The 16,049-nt window shown below is 46.3% G+C and overlaps 1 protein-coding gene across 1 annotated transcript in view; it reads right to left on the reverse strand.

Annotated features, from left to right (window-relative positions):
* PIP4P2 (phosphatidylinositol-4,5-bisphosphate 4-phosphatase 2) overlaps window positions 1-16,049 on the reverse strand; it is a 111,559-nt gene that overhangs the window by 19,549 nt on the left and 75,961 nt on the right. The window contains exon 5 of the mRNA XM_073679572.1: window positions 9,658-9,710. Coding sequence (XP_073535673.1) covers window positions 9,658-9,710 — 53 coding nt within the window. The remainder of the gene's footprint in view (window positions 1-9,657; window positions 9,711-16,049) is intronic.

Here is a 16,049-nt window from a genome sequence, read left to right on the forward strand (position 1 = left end):
GTACTAACATGCTCCGCAGCGCTGTACAGGCACTGTCTCAGTCGCTGTTTCCAATAGGAGCCACCATCCTTTTCCTCCATACTAGGGAGCTAAACAGAAGCAACATCTAAGAGTTTCATACAGGTCAGAGGGGCAGACAGATGTCTGGAGTTGCATGTTCTTTTGGGCTGATAAAAGTATACAGGCGCTCCCTGTGTGAGTTGGCGGCCATGTGACTGCATGTATGAGATTTACATAGTTGCGGTCACATGCTGACTAGTCTCTCTGTTTTTGTCAATGTTCTATTGAGAGAAACGCAGGAGAATCTAGTCGGCATGTGAGCAAAAATATGCAAATTTCATATGTACAGTCACGTGACCGCCAACTCACACGGGGAATACAAGAGAGTCTGCAGTCATGTAGAGGACTACACACTTTTCTTCTTAGCTCAGAAGACCTTATTAAGGGCTGAAACCTTGTCTTTGTGAAAACTAGAATGACAGCCACATTATTTATGATACACAAAGAAATGGCTGAACAGAAAAGGAAATATGTCAGTAGGATCAACCCTCCTAAGCCGTCTATATGGGCATGTAGGCCATAGGAAGCTGAATAAATTGACACCTTGACATCTGCGATCCGATGTCTTGCGCCAGAGAAATAAATGTTTTTCTTAATATATAAATGAGCTGTTAAGATCTGTGGGCCGGACATAGATCTCCGTGAGAATCTGCCTCCAGAGCTTATTATTAATGAAAGGAGGTGTTACCAGTGTGAGACATGTAAAATCAGGAGAGCAGACGGTCAATCATTACATGTCTCACACTAGTAACACCCTCTTTGATTTACAATAAGCTCTGGAGGCAGATTCTGAAAGAGATCTATGTCCGGCACATAGATCTTAACAGCTCATTTACATATTAAGAAAAACATGGTGTGAAGACACTGGGTCTTCCGTGGGCGTAACGCTACTCAGACAACACAGGGTGCGGGTAAAACAGTGTGGCAATACTTTATTGAGCCACAGAGCGGACAATAAACACATAGAACAGTCCCAGCAAATACCCAAGATGGTGCAACATTACAGAGTCTCACCCTTCCTTCTCCGCCCGCCTGGGAATAGACAGCCACGACTTTGGAGACTTCCAGGGCCTACTACCTCAACCAGTGCCCCCCCCCCCCCCGTTTCTGACAGGCCCTCATAGAGAGAAGGTAGAAGCAAGCTTAGGAAGCTAGCAGTCCATCGAGGTACAAGGCCAGGAGACCCGAGGGTCCCAACCTGACCTCTCCGAGCGTTTCCATAGGGCCAGGCGACCGGTGGGTCCCTCCTGGCAACTCCAAACAACATATCCAATGGGGCCAGGTGACTTTGTCCTCTCCTGGTCTCCCCAAAATGTATCCATGGTCTCTCTGATGGTCAAGTGGAGCAGATCTGTATCTTTCCAGTCAGTGCCGATGCCCTTAGACTAGAATCATTTAGAATACAAATCTGTGTCTCTTTGGGCAATGCCATGCAATCCATCTGCTGTCCTGAAGGATGTCTCTCATTCTCCTAGTAAAGTCTCTCTCATTCTCTTTGATTCTCTGTCCCAAGTCTGACTGTTTCTCTGGGCTCAGCCCCCTGAATCGCAGAACTCCTCTCACTCTCACCCTCACCCTCACCCCCCCCCCCACCCCACCCCCGTCCCAAAGCTAAGTGTGTATTAGTGGAAGTATCTTTCTCAGGTGGGCCGCATCACCTGGGTCTACATGTGAGACTCCCTGTGATGAAGGCTCCGTCGGATCTTCTTTCAACACTTAGGCTATGTGCCCACGATGCAGAAATGCCCTGGATTTTTCCTGAGCGTTTCTGCATCTCCCAGGCAGAAAAAACACATGCAGATTTTACAAGCGTTTTTCCTGCCAGGGCCAAGCGTAAGTGAAGCGTTTTTCACATGCAGGTTGTCAAGCGCTTTTCCAAGCGATTTTAGCATCACTTGGAAAAGTGCTTGACAACTTGGTCACACAATATAAATCCATGCAACCGGCATGAATTTATATAGTGTGACCAAGTTAATAGTAAAAGAATGGTAAAAAATAAACATTATACTCACCTTCCGATGGCCCCCGGTCTCCTCCGGTGCGGTGGGCGACTCGCGTTGGTCTAAAAGGACCTTCCATGAGGTCATTTAGTCATGTGACAGGTCACGCGACCGCTGACGTCGGCAGTCGCGTGACCTGTCACATGACTAAATGACATCATGGAAGGTCCTTTTAGACCATTGCGAGCTGACGGGGAGCCAGGACGCATCACTGTGGAGACCGGGGGCCATCAGAAGGTGAGTATAATGTTTATTTTAAAATCTTTTTTTTTTTTTACAGGAACTATGGTACCCGGATTGTTGGGGATTTTTCTTGCTGGGCTGCTATATCTCTAACAATGCATTATTCTATAGTTTGATGTGCTGACACAATTTTTACATTATTTTGCACAGACAATAAATTTATCTACTGGATTAGATTGTCGTGTGCAGCACTTAAGAACTATCCCATTTGGGAATAAGCACTATTGCACTCTTCCATTGTGACATTTACTTTCCAATAATAATAATATATTTACATATGCTGCCTAGCTTTGGTGCCGGGTTGTCCTTTTTTAAGTTACTCGTCCTTAAGTGTTCAATAAAGTATTTTGCTATTTTTTGCCATAAAAACTCCTGATTTTTCGTTTTTGCATATATATTTGCTTTATGGAGTGGCATAAATTACCACTTTCCCTGTATTTGGGACCTTATCTTGGTTAGTGTGGTTCTATTACAATGTATCTAATGAATATATGGATATTTGTCTTTCTGTGTTATTCACAGCGGATTCAAAGGGTAATATGGACTTTAGGGCTCGCAACGAGGCGTGGCTCCTAAAATTAAATGAAGTGTTTAAGGATAACTCTGGCTCCATGACTGATACCAGTGACAAGGGTTTACAGGAAACGGTGGTGAGACTTAAGTTCTTTTTAAATAAAAGGATAAAAACATGGTGGAACCGTGCATTCCTTGAGAAGTACATCCAAAGAGGGCTGATTCCCCTTGGATTAAAGGTACAGGTGTTTCAATCCTTCCCATTGGAAGATGATACTTTTAAGGCCAAATGGGAGGACTTGGTGGATCTATGCTCAAAAGGGTTTATGGAACTACTATATAATTTTAATCAAACTACACTGAATAATCTAGAGAAGGAGATAGAAGAATTACAGGATACCCTAAAAAGGGAGTTACCAACCGATGCATTGAGGAAACTTAGTGAAGAGCTGGACCATGACTTCCAGATATGGGAGAAAGAAATTGTATCCACCAAAACAAAGAAGTTCCAGAGAGATCTTAATGACAGGGCGACCGGTCGGGTTTATAAGTGGAAAATGAATACCAACCGTTCACGGCCTACCTATCATACTGGATCCAGATCTCGTTCTAGGTCTGGATCTGTTGTAACCTTTACATCTGAGGATGAAATTCAAACCAAGACAAATATGTAAGGAAGTGAAGCCCAAACCCCTGCTTATAGATATAACAAAACTAGATTGGTCGCTAAATGAAAAAATTCAACTCCTAATCAACACAATAAAAAAATTAAGACCAATTTACAGGTAATTAATCTGTCTTCCCATAACTTTACCCAAGCCCAATATGAAGTGTTGAGTAGAGGTTTGACCTTTGCTCCAACTAACCCATTTCATCTGTTTACAGCTATAAAAGATCTATATATCTTCTCCCGCAAACTGATTTTGAAAAAACTGCATAATCGTGGCACATCGGATTTTGGTTTGGACAGTGCAGCTGAGCGGGAAGCTCTCTCCATTTTGGAGGAATTTTTGCAGGAGCAGAGTGTTGAGAAACAAGGTATATTCCCTCAGAATACTGTACCTAGATCAACGAGGTTTTCCCCCTTGTCCTTATGCCCAGCTGTTGAGATTTTCACAAAGCTAGTCTTAGATGATTTTAGGGAAATTTCTACACAGCGAAGACATAGTAATCTTAATTATAGACAAAGACAAGCCCTTAGAGAACTACAGGCACTTGATGATGTTTTCAAGGCTGCGGACAAGGGGGGAAACATAGTTATCTGGCCAATAAATAAATATGAAAAAGAGGCTCTCCGACAACAGAGCGAGAAATACCTCTGAAAAATTATCTTTTTCACCTCTTGCTTCTCTCTCGCCTCAGCTGCACTCCATACTTTGTGGGGCTTTGGATTTGGGTATAATCACAAAACAAAACTTTTGAAGGCCTGATGACCAAGTATCCAAAGATCCCAACTTTCTATATCCTTCCGAAAATCCACAAGGATCCCGTCGACCCTCGTGGCCGTCCGATCGTGTCAAGAATTGATGGCTTATGTGAACCCGTATACAAGTTCATAGATTACTACTTGAAACCTATGGTGGAAACCTTGCCATCTTTTGTGAAGGACACGACGGGACGTGCTAAGAAGGGTGGACGGGATCTTTGTGGAATCAGATATGTTATTAGTTACCGTGGATATAGAAGCTCTATACACTTGCATTGACCATGAGCATGGTCTCGATGCTGTCCGCTTCTTCCTGGGGAGTTCAAACTGGGACAGCCAGTTGGGTGACTTTGTCCTTGAGTTGCTCCAGTTCATATTAACACATAACTTTGTTGTATTCAAGGACATTTTTTATTTGCAGAAACGCGGCACTGCCATGGGGGCGGCCTGTGCGCCCGCGTACGCAAACCTCTTCCTGGGCTACTGGGAGAGGGGTTTGTTTGGGGACGCAGGCCGCCGACCATGTGCAGTGCTGGCTGCGGTATATTGATGACCTTTTTATCATTTGGCAGGGCACTGCCCGTGAGCTGGAGCAATTCATGGACCTACTCAATGACAACCCTTTTAACATTAAACTGACCTTCCAATATAGTGCAAAAAAAATAGATTTTTTGGATATTTCACTTGAGGTGGATGAACAGGGATGCATTCAAACTGACATCTACTGTAAGTAGACATCAGTGAATGCATTATTACATGCTGACTCGGCACATAATGCTTCTACGGTCAGGGCTCTCCCAGTTGGTCAATTCCTCAGGAGGAGGCGGATATGCTCTTCAGAGGCGAGATTTGAGGATCAGGCCATAGACCTTACCCGACGCTTTGTAGAGAGAGGCTATAGTAAGTGGTGTGTGAAACAGGGGTATAGGAGAGCGAGGGCCACCCCACATAATACGTTGTTGGGCTCTAACAAAATCAAAGGAAGGTTTTGGACCACCCAGATTCATTTCCACTTATAACCAGGATTGGTCGCACATGAGAACCTTCTTGCAGAGGCACTGGCCCGCTCTTATTGATTGAACCATCTTTGGCCCACCATATCTCAACATCCCCTCATATGACATCAAGAAGATGTAAAAACATCAAAGATATTTTGGTCAAAAGCCACTATGTTCCGCCAAAATCAAATCCATTTGGATCAAGGGGACCAATAAAGGGGTGCTTTCCGTGCGGTCGCTGTGTGGCATGCACCAATGTCTCTCGCAGTACAGAGTTCTCGAATGCCTCTGGAAGTCGCCACTATAAAATGAATGAATATATTTCATGTGGGACCTCAAATGTGGTATATTACACAACCTGCGGCTTTGGAAAAATATATGTTGGATTTACATCTAGAGAACTGCTGGTGAGGATTAAGGAGCATGTGAGAGACATTGGTGCAGCGAGGACAGTCGCCGATGTTTCTTTATTAAAAACAATACCACGCCATTTTAGACAATATCATGGTAGCAGCCCCAAAACCTTTATGGTCCAAAATGCTTTTAGCCCAGAAAGAGGCTAAATGGATAGTGGAATTGGGGACTATGACCCCTAATGGCCTTAATGAGACTTTAAGTTTCACCCCGTTTCTGTTAACATGCAGTAACCTTTGGTATTTTTAACCATTTTTAATTGTATAGTTCTTATTTTTAATGTCCCTTGTCTTTTTTCATTTCTGTTTTCCTTCCATAGCCTCATTAATAATCACGTGTTATGAATCAAACTCATCTTTCAACTCATAAACTTACATCATTTGGATTGGACCAAATAATGCTATGAATATGAATGTACCTTTTGTTGTCTTTATATATTAGACATTGTTTTAACATCTTTTCTTGGTGTGCGCGTGCATGCTGCGCCGTCTGATGTCCCCGCTCTGCCCCCGGCATCTCTATGGAACCTGCGTGTTGTCTGGGAGCCATGGTAACCTACCCTGGTCTTCCTGACATGCGTGGGTCTCCTTGATGGCTGTGGGCAGTGCGCCGATAGACCATGATATGATTGGTCCATTGTGACCATAGGTCCTGACCACATTTAAACAGGCATTGAAGGTCCTTATCTGCATTCCCCCCCGAGGAAGCTGTCAAATACACCACGCGAAACGCGCGTTGGGGATTTTTCTTGCTGGGCTGCTATATCTCTAACAATGGGTAAGAGTGCAATGTTATGACTCAATACATTATTCTATAGTTTGATGTGCTGACACGATTTTGACATTATTTTGCGCAGACAATACATTTATCTACTGGATTAGATTGTCGTGTGCAGCACTTAAAAACTATCCCATTTGGGAATAAGCACTATTGCACTTTTTCCATTGTGGCATTTACCTTCCAATAATATTAATATATTTACATATGCTGCCTATCTTTGATGCCGGGTTGTCCTTTTTTATGTTACTCGTTCTTACGTGTTCAATAAAGTAATTTGCCATTTTTTGCCAAAAAAACTCCTGTTTTTTCGTTTTTGCATATATACTATGGTACCCGGGTCTGGATGAGAGTCTCCTCTTCTCCAGACCCGGGTACCATCCGCACATCGAATCGCTTAATATCCGCATGTGCACATGTAGTCATGCGGATATAAAGCGATTCAATGCAAGTCAATAGAGGCGAAAACGCCGCGATTACTCAAAATAATTGGTAGTGCTGTGGACTTTTCCTCATTGATAATCCGCAGCGGAAATCTCCGCAGCATGTGCACAGCACATGCGGATTATCATTGGGGGAACATTGCAGACCTTCTACCAAGCATTTTTTAAGCGTTTCTGCAGCGGAATTGCCGCTGCGGAAACGCTTAAAAAAACGCATAGTGGGCACACAGCCTTACACAATCGGCCTAGACGATTTTTGAACAATGGTTAGAAGCTTCTGAGATACTAATGAGATTAGTGGAATGCTGGACACTTTACAAGTTAAATTAGTGTACAAAAACTGACGAGCAAGCAGAACATTAATAAAACACAGCCAGCAATGTCTAATAAAACACAATAAGGTATTTCTCTTGGATTAACAAATAAAATCTTAATTAGCCAGATGATTAGAAGTTGTATCGTCACACATTGATTTCTCTGGAATAAAACATCGGATTGCAGATATCAAGGTGTAATTTTATTCAGCTTCCTATGACCTACATGTCCATATAGACGGCTTAGGATGGTTGATCCTACTGACAGATTCCGTTTAAAAAGTAACACAACATATAAAAAATATTAACAAATGTTGTTCTTTTAATTACAAGCAGATCAGTGGGTATACGGGTCTTGAGACCTCCACCGATCACTCAATCACCTAGAGAAGTGCACAACTCCTACCTGTGCACTCACACAGGTCAGAGTATGGATGCAGGAGAAAGCATGGCCATCCATTCTACAATCTGTTTGTGCACTAAACAGGACTTGTGCACTCTTCTATCCTCAGCTGCGCACTTCTAGGAGAGTTTTATTTTTTACTGATTTGTACGGGGCCCAAGGACTCCAACCTGCACTGATCTGCTTGCAGTTAAAAGAACAAAAACATATAAAAATGTTAACAGTTACTCATTAAAGTGATTGGCCACTGTAATAACTAAGTATCATAACAAAAATTAAAAAATGTTAAGTCCAGCTTTCTCAGCCTGATTCATAACATGCAGGGTGGAGACATGTGAAAAACTGCAGAGGCACAGATGGAGGAAAGAGTCACAAATGTATTACATGACAGCTATATCCATAGCATCCCTCGCTTCAGATAGACAACTACTGTATATTGTATATACACATCATTTAGTCAGAACATCAATACCACTACATTAATATTGTGTCCGACCCTCTAAAACTGTCATAACAGCTCAAGGAATGGACTGCACAAGACCTCCGAAGCAAGATTATAGCATCCGATCCTTTAAAGGGAATATGTCTTTTTTCTATCTTTTGCGGATTCACGAATAATTAGCATTCCATTCATATGCAAATGAGAGCTCTGGCCACACATGTGGGCATGCAGGTCTTTAAAGTGTACCGTAAATCCACTGACACCTTTATATCTTTTATCTGTTGCTGCATTAACAAATAATTAAGTGTTTTCCTATAGAAATAAGGCTTTAAGTGCTCTGGGTTTGACAGAGCACGCAACAATTCACTGCCTACTAAGGTTGTTTCCCCATCCAGCATCAGCCCCTTTACTTTGGCGGATAGCTCAGCATCTGATTTCCTTGTCTGACGTCACACAGACAGTGTGCTATCAATTAAGCTAAAGAGGCTGGGAAGGGAAACAACCTCAGGAGCACACACAGAGCACTTAAAGCCTAATTTCTATATGAAAACTCTAATTTTTCAGGAATGCAGTAACAGATAAAAGATAGAAAGGTGTCAATAGGTTTACATTTTAAAGACCTGAATGCCCACGTGTGCGGTTTGGTGGGGGGGGGGGGGGGGGGCGGGGACTTATCTTACTGACAGATTCCCTTTATGTCCTGTGAGGAGTGACCTTGCAATTTTTTTTTTTCCTCCAGTACCTCCGTCAGACGCTTGAGGAAATTTAGATCTGATGAATTTAGAGGCCAGATCAAAACTTTGAAATATTTACCATGCACTTAAAAACCATCCCCTAACAATCTTTGTTGTGTGGCAGGGGCATTAACCTGGTGGAAGAGGACACCGATATTAAGAAATAGCAATGCCATGAAGGGTGTACACTAATGGTTAGGTAGGTGGTAGCACATTGCCCAGAGCATCACACTGCCTCCGCCTGCTTCTTTCTACACTGCTCCCAGGTAAGCCATGCACAGCTGCTGGCCATACACCTGTTGTAAAAGAAAATATAATTCACTAGATGATGCCACCATTGCCCCATGGTCCAGTCCTGATGCCCACAAGCCCATTGTAGGGGCCAAGGTCAGCATGGGCATTCTGACTGTTCAGCTGCCATATAACCCCATACCCGCCAATCTGTGATGGGATATAATGTATATCTATATGGCACATCTCTTGACAGGTGCCATTGTAATCTGATCAATAACTTAATTTTAAGATGTACAGTATAAAAAGATACAGTATTTATTTATTTATTTTTTTTTTAGAAAGTTTCCAACCTCTAACATAGAACTTTAAAGTTAGATTTACGATGAGTAAAGGTTTTCATCTCGGCTATAGGCATCTCTGTTCATTCAGTCATTTTTTTCTGCATCGGTTTGGATTATTTGAATTTCTTAAATTTTGACCCACATTCATAAGAAGATTAGGAAGAAAAAAAGAAAAGCCAAACAGTGCGACTACTGGCTCAATGTAATGATGAAGCCGCTCATATGACTGCATTGTGACTGCATGAACATTTGCTCGGACGTTAGCGACCACAACCCCCCCGTAGCGCACAGGATGCGCCGCTCCGTCATACTCACATTCTCTTGCAGTGCGGGCACTTTGCCAAAGTGTTGAACCTCAGCTCCATCCACTGTAATAGAGAAAAGACCGAAAGTTTATTTATTTTATTTTTCATCTCAGTGTCACGGGAAGATCCCAGACAAAAAGAGTTATGTCCCATGGTGGAATGAACAGTAAATGATGTCTGCCGGCGTTCATGCCCCTCAGACAGGAAAGTTCCCATGCTTTGGAGAAAGTGGGTCAATGAGTGGTTGACAAAAGGACAGACGGGAAAGGATTTACAAAAGTGCCAACTTCTTCTAACACAGCTCAGTGTAATATCGCACGGTCCTCTACTAAAATATCTTGGGAAGAGAACGCGACCTTGAACATGATTGACATCGCTAATTATCCAGAATTAATATAGGCCGAACACTACATGCTAGACCAAATACCCTGCCAACCCCTTACTTCCCTCTTGTGGCCATTTATTTTTTTTATATATATTTTTTTTTATTCGTTTATTTTTTGTTCTTTTTTACATCTTAGTTTTCTAATAAATAAAACGGATTTTTCTTTGTTTTTTCATATATATTTTACATATTATATATGATGTTAAACCGTTCGAGGTACAGTAAATATGAGATGTTAGTTTTATTTGCAGTCTTGTGTAATTATGGTAATACCAAATTTATAGTTTTTAGGTTTTAAGTTAATTTCCCCTGAACCCCATCATCAACAGACCTGTGTACGGGCTTATTGTATTGTTTATTGGAACCATTTTGGAGGTAAATAGGACTTTTTAAATCGCTTTTTGTTCCATTTTATGGGGGCAGTAAAGAAGATAAACTGCAATTTTGGCACTTATTTTTTCTTGAAGCGATCATTACATAGGATAAATAAAGCTATTTTTAATAACTTAGATGCCACAGTTGCAGATGGGCGACAGCTGTATCACACAGCCGGCACTCACTCAATACAGATCGTACACAAATACATAAGGCAAGAAGTTAAAGAATCCAGAGTTAGGGCTCATGCAGACGTCCATGGATCTCGGTCCAAGCACGGACTGGCCACGGGTCTCCCAACCCAGGCAAGACAGCCTTACTGAAATAAATGAAGCAGTCATGCTCCGGTCGTGAGAAATGCAGCCAGTCCGTGCTTGGATTCAGATCCACGGACGTCTGCATGAGCCCTTATTATAAAGGCGTCTCGTGTTCAGGATCCTCATTTTTTGGCCAGAGTGGACAGCAGATTCACAGATCATCCCTCTGTCTTCAGAGGTCCTGTACTATCTGCATTGCACAGACATCTCATTGATTTACATGGGCGCGGAGTAATGCGGATATTCCCTGTGGTTGTACTGCAAGGAAATTAAAGAGTTATCCTTCGGTTTCCCCAAGAATTACAAGCGATCACAGGAGGTCCCAGCAAAGTCTGGTTGAATTCACTTAATTCTAGTTAGATAATAAAATGCTCTTTAGATTAGATTTAGCATGTATGAGGTTCACAAACATCATGCTAGGGGTGAAAATGGCACCCACCCAACTCCTTGACCAAATTACTATTTGGAAAATGGTCAGGACTTTAACCTCACCTAGTTTACGGTTAGTAAACCGTATCAATAAAGACAAAGTTAGAGCAGCAGTCACAGCTCGGTAATTCTATTTTAATTTTTTCATTATTATGTAATTTTTAGTGATGAGCGAGCACTAAAATTCTCGGGTACTCGTTGTTAGAGTCGAGCAAATTGGAATGCTCGGTCCGAGTAACGAGCCCAATGCAAGTCTATGGGAAACGCAAGCATTTTGCCAGCAGCTCCCCCCGGCGGTCTGCAGAGGGCCTAAAAATTGCCCAAATCGATGGCAACAGTACTCAAATGACATGGGAACAGAATGGGGAAGAACCCTGGAAGCATTTCTGACTCCCAGGTCACTGCTGTTAACAACGTTGTCAGAGGTATTACGCCACTTTTACAGACTCACAATAAAACATACAAAAACAAAATGGATTTTCCTGGGAAATATGTTAAGGAACATCCTTTCCAGGGTAATGACTTGTATATAAGGCAAAATAAATAACCAAAAACAAAAATGCTACTCCACACCTTGGGCTATGTTCACACGTAGCGTTTTTGATGCCTTTTTGCACTTTGCATTGCTTTCAACCGTGACAAAAGCATTCAGCGGGAAATGTCATTTTAACATTTTACAACCTTATCTGGCCATGTGGTGTATGACACATGATCAGACACATCCGGTTTCATTTATGAAGGAGGGATTGTGAAAATCACAAACACTATTTTTATAGCCTTAGTATTCTTAAACGGTCAACAGTCGAATATGCTTCGTTGTTCCCATTATTAAAGAGTGGGTCTCCTATACTGTCTTTGCATATGCAGTGACTGCAAGGGCTGCCAAATATTTGGACAACTCAATACCCCTTTGAAGAGACATAGAGGAGGGCCTCAGTAAAAAAAAGTTCCCATTATAAAGGAGCAGGTCTCCTATAGTGGTAATGCCCATGCTGTGACTGCAAGGGCTGCCAAAATTTGGGGAAAACCCCACTAACAATTTAAAGACACAGAGGTGGGCCACAGTAACCACATGTTCCCATTAGAAAGGAGAGGGTCTGCTATTCAGTTATAGGGTATGCAGTTGACGCGCCCCCTGGGACATATTCCTTTTTGAGGGGAATACCCGGCACCGGATCAGATGGGGGGGGGGTTGTAGTCTCCGAGCGGCTGTGACCCGGTCCCGTGCCCAGGGCGTCAAGCTCAGTGTTATGTGGCAGTCCTTACTGATGTTATTAAAGTTCGTTGTGTCGACTACGCCACCCGTTGTGATGCGGTCACTGTGGCCGCCGCTGCAGCAGGGTCCGCTGAGGCTGATGGTGGATGCGCAGCTTGGTGGGATAACCCCCAACGGGAGGGGTATAGCCTCAGAGGGGACAGGCGCAGAGGATGGGGGTTGTGGTGGTGCGGTGCAGCCGGTAATGATGACAGACTCGGGTTGTGCAGTTAAGGGTCTTTACTTACTGCAGATGTTCCTGGTCACTCTAGCTCCAAGTGACCTCCCGAGCCGTGCTGCGTCCACCAGGTCCTGGATCCAGCCAACCCCCAAACAAGTCCGGAGCGTGGCCCTGAGCTCTCCCTCTGTCCTTTCTTCAGCCGTCCCCACCAGTGATTCACCTAAATCCAGCTCCCTCGGGCCTTCTGTTGGGCAACCTTTGGCCTAAGGTTCCCTGACCCTCCATGTGGTGTGCCTTCAGGGTGAATGTAGTGGGTGACCGTGACAGACACTGCCCACGGTCTCCGGTCTCTGGCTGGGGAATGTCTTTGCCCCCACCAGCTTGGGTTCCGGTACCCTTCTGCTGACTCCTCACCCGGTGTTCTTATTTGGGTTCTTGGGTCCCTTCTTTGTCCCCCTCTGGGTCTTTCTGCACTCCACTCTCTCTCCAGGGCTGTTGTTTCTTTCTCTCTCTTGCTGCAGGCTTGTCCTCTGCATCTGACTTCCTCTCTGCGTCTGACCCTGATCTTTGATGGTGCCCACCTTATATACACCCTCTATGTGTGAGCTCAGGTGACCAGCACCCAATGAGCTCCTATCACTACCCAGACTGCTCCCCCTATCTGCCCCTACACTACATGGGATGTTCCTCCCCCCTCCCACTCCAGCCAGGAACAGGCTCGGTCGCACCTGCACATTTCTAAGTGGGAGTGCCGTCGGCCTGCTCCTCTGGAATGGGATGTATGTAGTGCATGCAGTCTATCTGAGCTCAGTTCCACACTCCTTCCTTACCCGGGAGTGGAATATCACACCTCTGGGTTGAGGTGCAATACCCCTGTAGCAGCCGAATCCTCAGGGTGCTACATTCCCCCCTGGTAAATCACAGCACGTCCTCGGGCTGCAAGACATAAAACACCAAAACATACAAATTTTTATAAACAGGTAAAACACATAAAACATATATATATAAAACTTTCTCGTCGTCTTTTTCTTTCTTCCTCCTCTGGTCACCGTGCAACTCGTGACCAGGTAAAGTGCGACAGTCTTTTGAAAAACAGTTTCTCATATAAAACCGGTAGGGGGCGCCTTAGGAAGCGCAACTATGTACAGGGAAATTTTGGCCGTTCTCAGTCCCCGGCCAGGTAAAGGGAAAGGGATGGCTGCTCACAGTCCTCAGCCTGGTATGGAAGGGGTCACACAGGTAAACAGTTCACTGGTCCCAACGGGGACTAAACTTTAAAGCAGCCACGGTTACTTGGGTACCCCGACAGGTAACTATATACAGTCCTTTGTACTATTTCAGTCATAGTACCTTCTAGCCTTGAACCCGTCCGGGTCTTCTGGCTCCTCCTCCCTACACCGCAACTCCTCCTCTGTCAGGCGATGCACGTGGAGGGCGTAAGGTCCCTTGGCACACTTGTGCCGGGTGAACGTTACCTCGTCACCGACGTAGAGGTCACGGCCTTTGTGACCCTCTGGCAGGTGAGACTCGACATCCCGTCGGGTAACGAAGACGTCACCCATGGTGTTCCGGTCCTTTATGAAGCCCCACCCATGCTGCGCATTAAACTTTATTACCGTCCCGATGGTACGGGGACGATCTGCTGCATAGGGGTCCCTTCTGGTCCGACTCTTTTGCTCCGCGCTGCGGGTCTGGGCCCATTGCTCTCTGGCCCGCCTCTCCTCCCGCTCTCTCTTGAACTCTGCCAGCTGTTGACGGCAACACTCGGTACGCTCTGCTGCAGCTGCCCGAGTCTCTCCGGTGAACCCCATCAAATCTTCTCCCGTGGGGTCCCACACGAACTGGGCTTCCTCGAGTGGAGGCGAGACCCGAGTCACGGGCTTCGGAGCCGGGATTAGGGGCTCACACAAGGGCCCCATCTTCTTTTGTCGCTCCAGTTCCAAGAATTCTTTGGGCCAGATGAAAGGCCGCCCGTCCGGCCACGTTAGCTGGCTGAAGGGGTCCTCTCCCAGATATGGCACCCTTGGTGTTGCGGGTGCGGGCGTGATGGTGGGGGCACCCAGGTTGCCCAGGCCTTGCGGCCAGGCCGGGGGCATCTGGAAGGTAAATGGAACTGTTAGGACGGCGGCGCCCTGGGCTACCTGGCCTTGCGACCAGACCGGAGGCTCCGCGGAGGTAGATGGCTCTGCTGGGGATGCGGCGCCCGGAAACGCTAGGCCCTGCGACCAGGCCGGAGGCTCCTCCTTCTTCGCCACGCTCCGGGTCACGACGCGTGACGTCACTGGGGTCGCGACGGCGGCTTCCGGTCGGGGCCTAGTCGGTGGCGGTGTCATGGCGGTCTCGGGTACGGCAGGGGGACTTTCGGGCTCTGCGACGGGGAGCTGGGGCAGGTGGGTGGTCTTCCGGTATGGGGTATAGGCGTCCCCCTTACCTGCTGCCATACGTCTCGCTCCCTCTTCTGCGCCGTCTCCGGCCTTGGGTCCTCCCGCGTCATCCGCAGAGGCAGTCGATGTCTTCTTCCAAGGGAGCGGGCTCCGTGGACGGGTTCCAGCTTGCTGGGCCATCTCCCGGCCCCACTCCGCCAGGATCTCCCTCTGCACTCGGGCCATCCTTCCCGCGAGGCCCTCCAGGGCACTCCGCGCGCACTCCCGGTCTCGGGGAAGCTGCGCCAGGATCTCCGCTAAGCCTAGCGGGGTTGTTGACTCCAGCAGGCTCCTGACCATCGGGCCGGTGCTGCTCTGCTCTCCTCCTTCTTCCTCCAGCAGGCTCCTGGCCAGCGGGCCGGTGCTGCTCTGCTGCCGCTCCATTCCCGGGTCTACTCTTTCTCTCCTCGACTCCGGGTGCTCTCGCTCTAGACACCTTGCCTCCGGGTGCGCTCGTTCCAGACTGCTCCAAGCGACACCCATCTTTTCTCTTCTCTTTCGTCTCCTCCCACTTCGAGGGCGGTCCCGGGGCAACTCGGTGACTGTCAGCTCCAGGGGTAGTTCTTTCACGCTGACAGACACCTCCAGCATCACAGTCTCTGTTGGTGGGGGCGGTTTCCACTTTTGGCGCCATTTTCTGTCCCGGCCCACGATGGGAGGTGGCCTCTTGCTCTCCTTTGGCACGCCCATAATGGCGTCCGCTGCTCTTCCAAGGCGGGAAATCTGCGGTTTTGGCGGGAATCGCTTCCCAGTGGCGGGAAACTCTGCAGATGGCGGGAACAAGCTGGAAATGGCGGACAATCGGCGGGAAACGACTGGTGATGGAGTCCGATGGCGTGGACCCTCCGGAACCGGCAGGAGTCTTCTTTCTGAGGTAAACTTGCACTTTTCTTCAGGCACGCAGTACCCGGGTGTTGCGGGCACGTAATCCTGCCGACTACGCCAAAGTTGACGCGCCCCCTGGGACATATTCCTTTTTGAGGGGAATACCCGGCACCGGATCAGATGGGGGGGGGGTTGTAGTCTCCGAGCGGCTG

This window comes from Phyllobates terribilis, unplaced genomic scaffold, assembly GCF_046119375.1.
Source record: "Phyllobates terribilis strain yellow unplaced genomic scaffold, ASM4611937v1 Scaffold_4__5_contigs__length_816908805, whole genome shotgun sequence".
Classification (NCBI taxonomy): Eukaryota; Metazoa; Chordata; class Amphibia; order Anura; family Dendrobatidae; genus Phyllobates; species Phyllobates terribilis.